This window comes from Phytophthora parasitica (genome assembly GCF_000247585.1).
Source record: "Phytophthora parasitica INRA-310 unplaced genomic scaffold supercont2.6, whole genome shotgun sequence".
NCBI lineage: Eukaryota > Oomycota > Peronosporomycetes > Peronosporales > Peronosporaceae > Phytophthora > Phytophthora nicotianae.
In genome coordinates, this window is record NW_008648992.1 from 236,259 (window position 1) to 237,568 (window position 1,310).

Here is a 1,310-nt window from a genome sequence, read left to right on the forward strand (position 1 = left end):
AGGAACTCATGCGCAGTGCAAGCGCTGGGTCAAATCAACTCGAGGCGACTTATTTACAGTATTCAACAAGCTCCTACCTTGGTAAGTGTCTTCGGCATCCCGGACGAGAGCAATCGCCAGCCGAAACGAAACGATTGTGCCTTGTAAGTTGCAGTTCAACGAATTTTCAGCATGTGCGAAAGTCATAACAAATTGGGCTTTGTACAAGACTGAATAGCTTTGGTCAGAGGCCCGCAAGAGGATTGTAGAGGGTGGACCACCTACGGACTGCATTGGTGTGTTCCATGTAGTACACGGGCGTCCGTGTGTCCACGATCTGGCGCATATTATAGAATCTGAAGGGCGCCTATATCTAATGCCATCCCACTTTGACAAGCACTGGTGGTTCCAACATAACCCCGACCAAGATCAATTAGCTGCCACTCGCATCCTAGATCCTCTGCCTGCTAGAGCGAAACGAAATAAGAGACCCAGGACCAATATTCGCGAGGGAAACCATGGTGTCAATGGCATTGCTAGAGTCTAGTATACTTCGAGCCTGTAGAGATGAACGATCCCACATTGCAGCCGACAACCACCCTACCACCAGATCCGACGATACTCGAAACTCAAAGCACGGATACAGCACACAATCAGCAATCACATCCACAAAATGCCCATGGTGAAGAATGTCACGAACACTACTCTCCTACACGGAGTTGGGGATACGCAGGAATGAACCCATATTTTATATACTTTGAAATTATATACTTTGAAACCATTATTTGAAAGTATCAAATAATAGCATTATAGGAAGATAGTATCTTTACACACTTGTGTTAATTTGAAATTAATGCAAATCGAGCACGATCCTACTTCAGCGACAAATAAAACAGCTTCAATTTGACGTATCAAATTAAAAACGCAGGTTATGAGTTAATAGTTCAAGTCTTTTGTTAAGTACTTGAACACATTACTTGAAAACATAAAATATAACTGTTTAAAGAATAAGTATATTTGTCAGGGTCCTTTTTTGTTTTATCAAAGTCGAAGCAAATCAAACACGAATAAACTTCAATTACAACGTAGAATTGAATAAATATATTTAAAAAATATTAAGTGTTTGCTTATGCTTGCTAGAATAATAGGATCGGAGCGAACTTTGCACGGATAATACCAAATCGCAATCACCACAGGGAAATATGCCACGACGATTCTGTTTTCTCTCTTCTCACTAACCGGTGCAATAATACCGGTGTTGTCTAACACGATCAGACTTGCTATCAGTATGCCCACAATATTGGCATACAAACAGTGTGTTAGAGACGACG

At 41.5% G+C, this 1,310-nt stretch overlaps 1 protein-coding gene across 1 annotated transcript; it reads left to right on the forward strand.

Moving 5' to 3' along the window:
- Positions 1-497: 497 nt before the first annotated feature.
- PPTG_21511 (hypothetical protein) lies at positions 498-718 on the forward strand (the record flags this gene model as incomplete). The annotated part of the gene is made up of 2 exons (XM_008898310.1): positions 498-502; positions 568-718. 2 exons carry the CDS (start codon positions 498-500, stop codon positions 716-718), a joined length of 156 nt encoding a protein of 51 aa, XP_008896558.1.
- Positions 719-1,310: the final 592 nt, after the last annotated feature.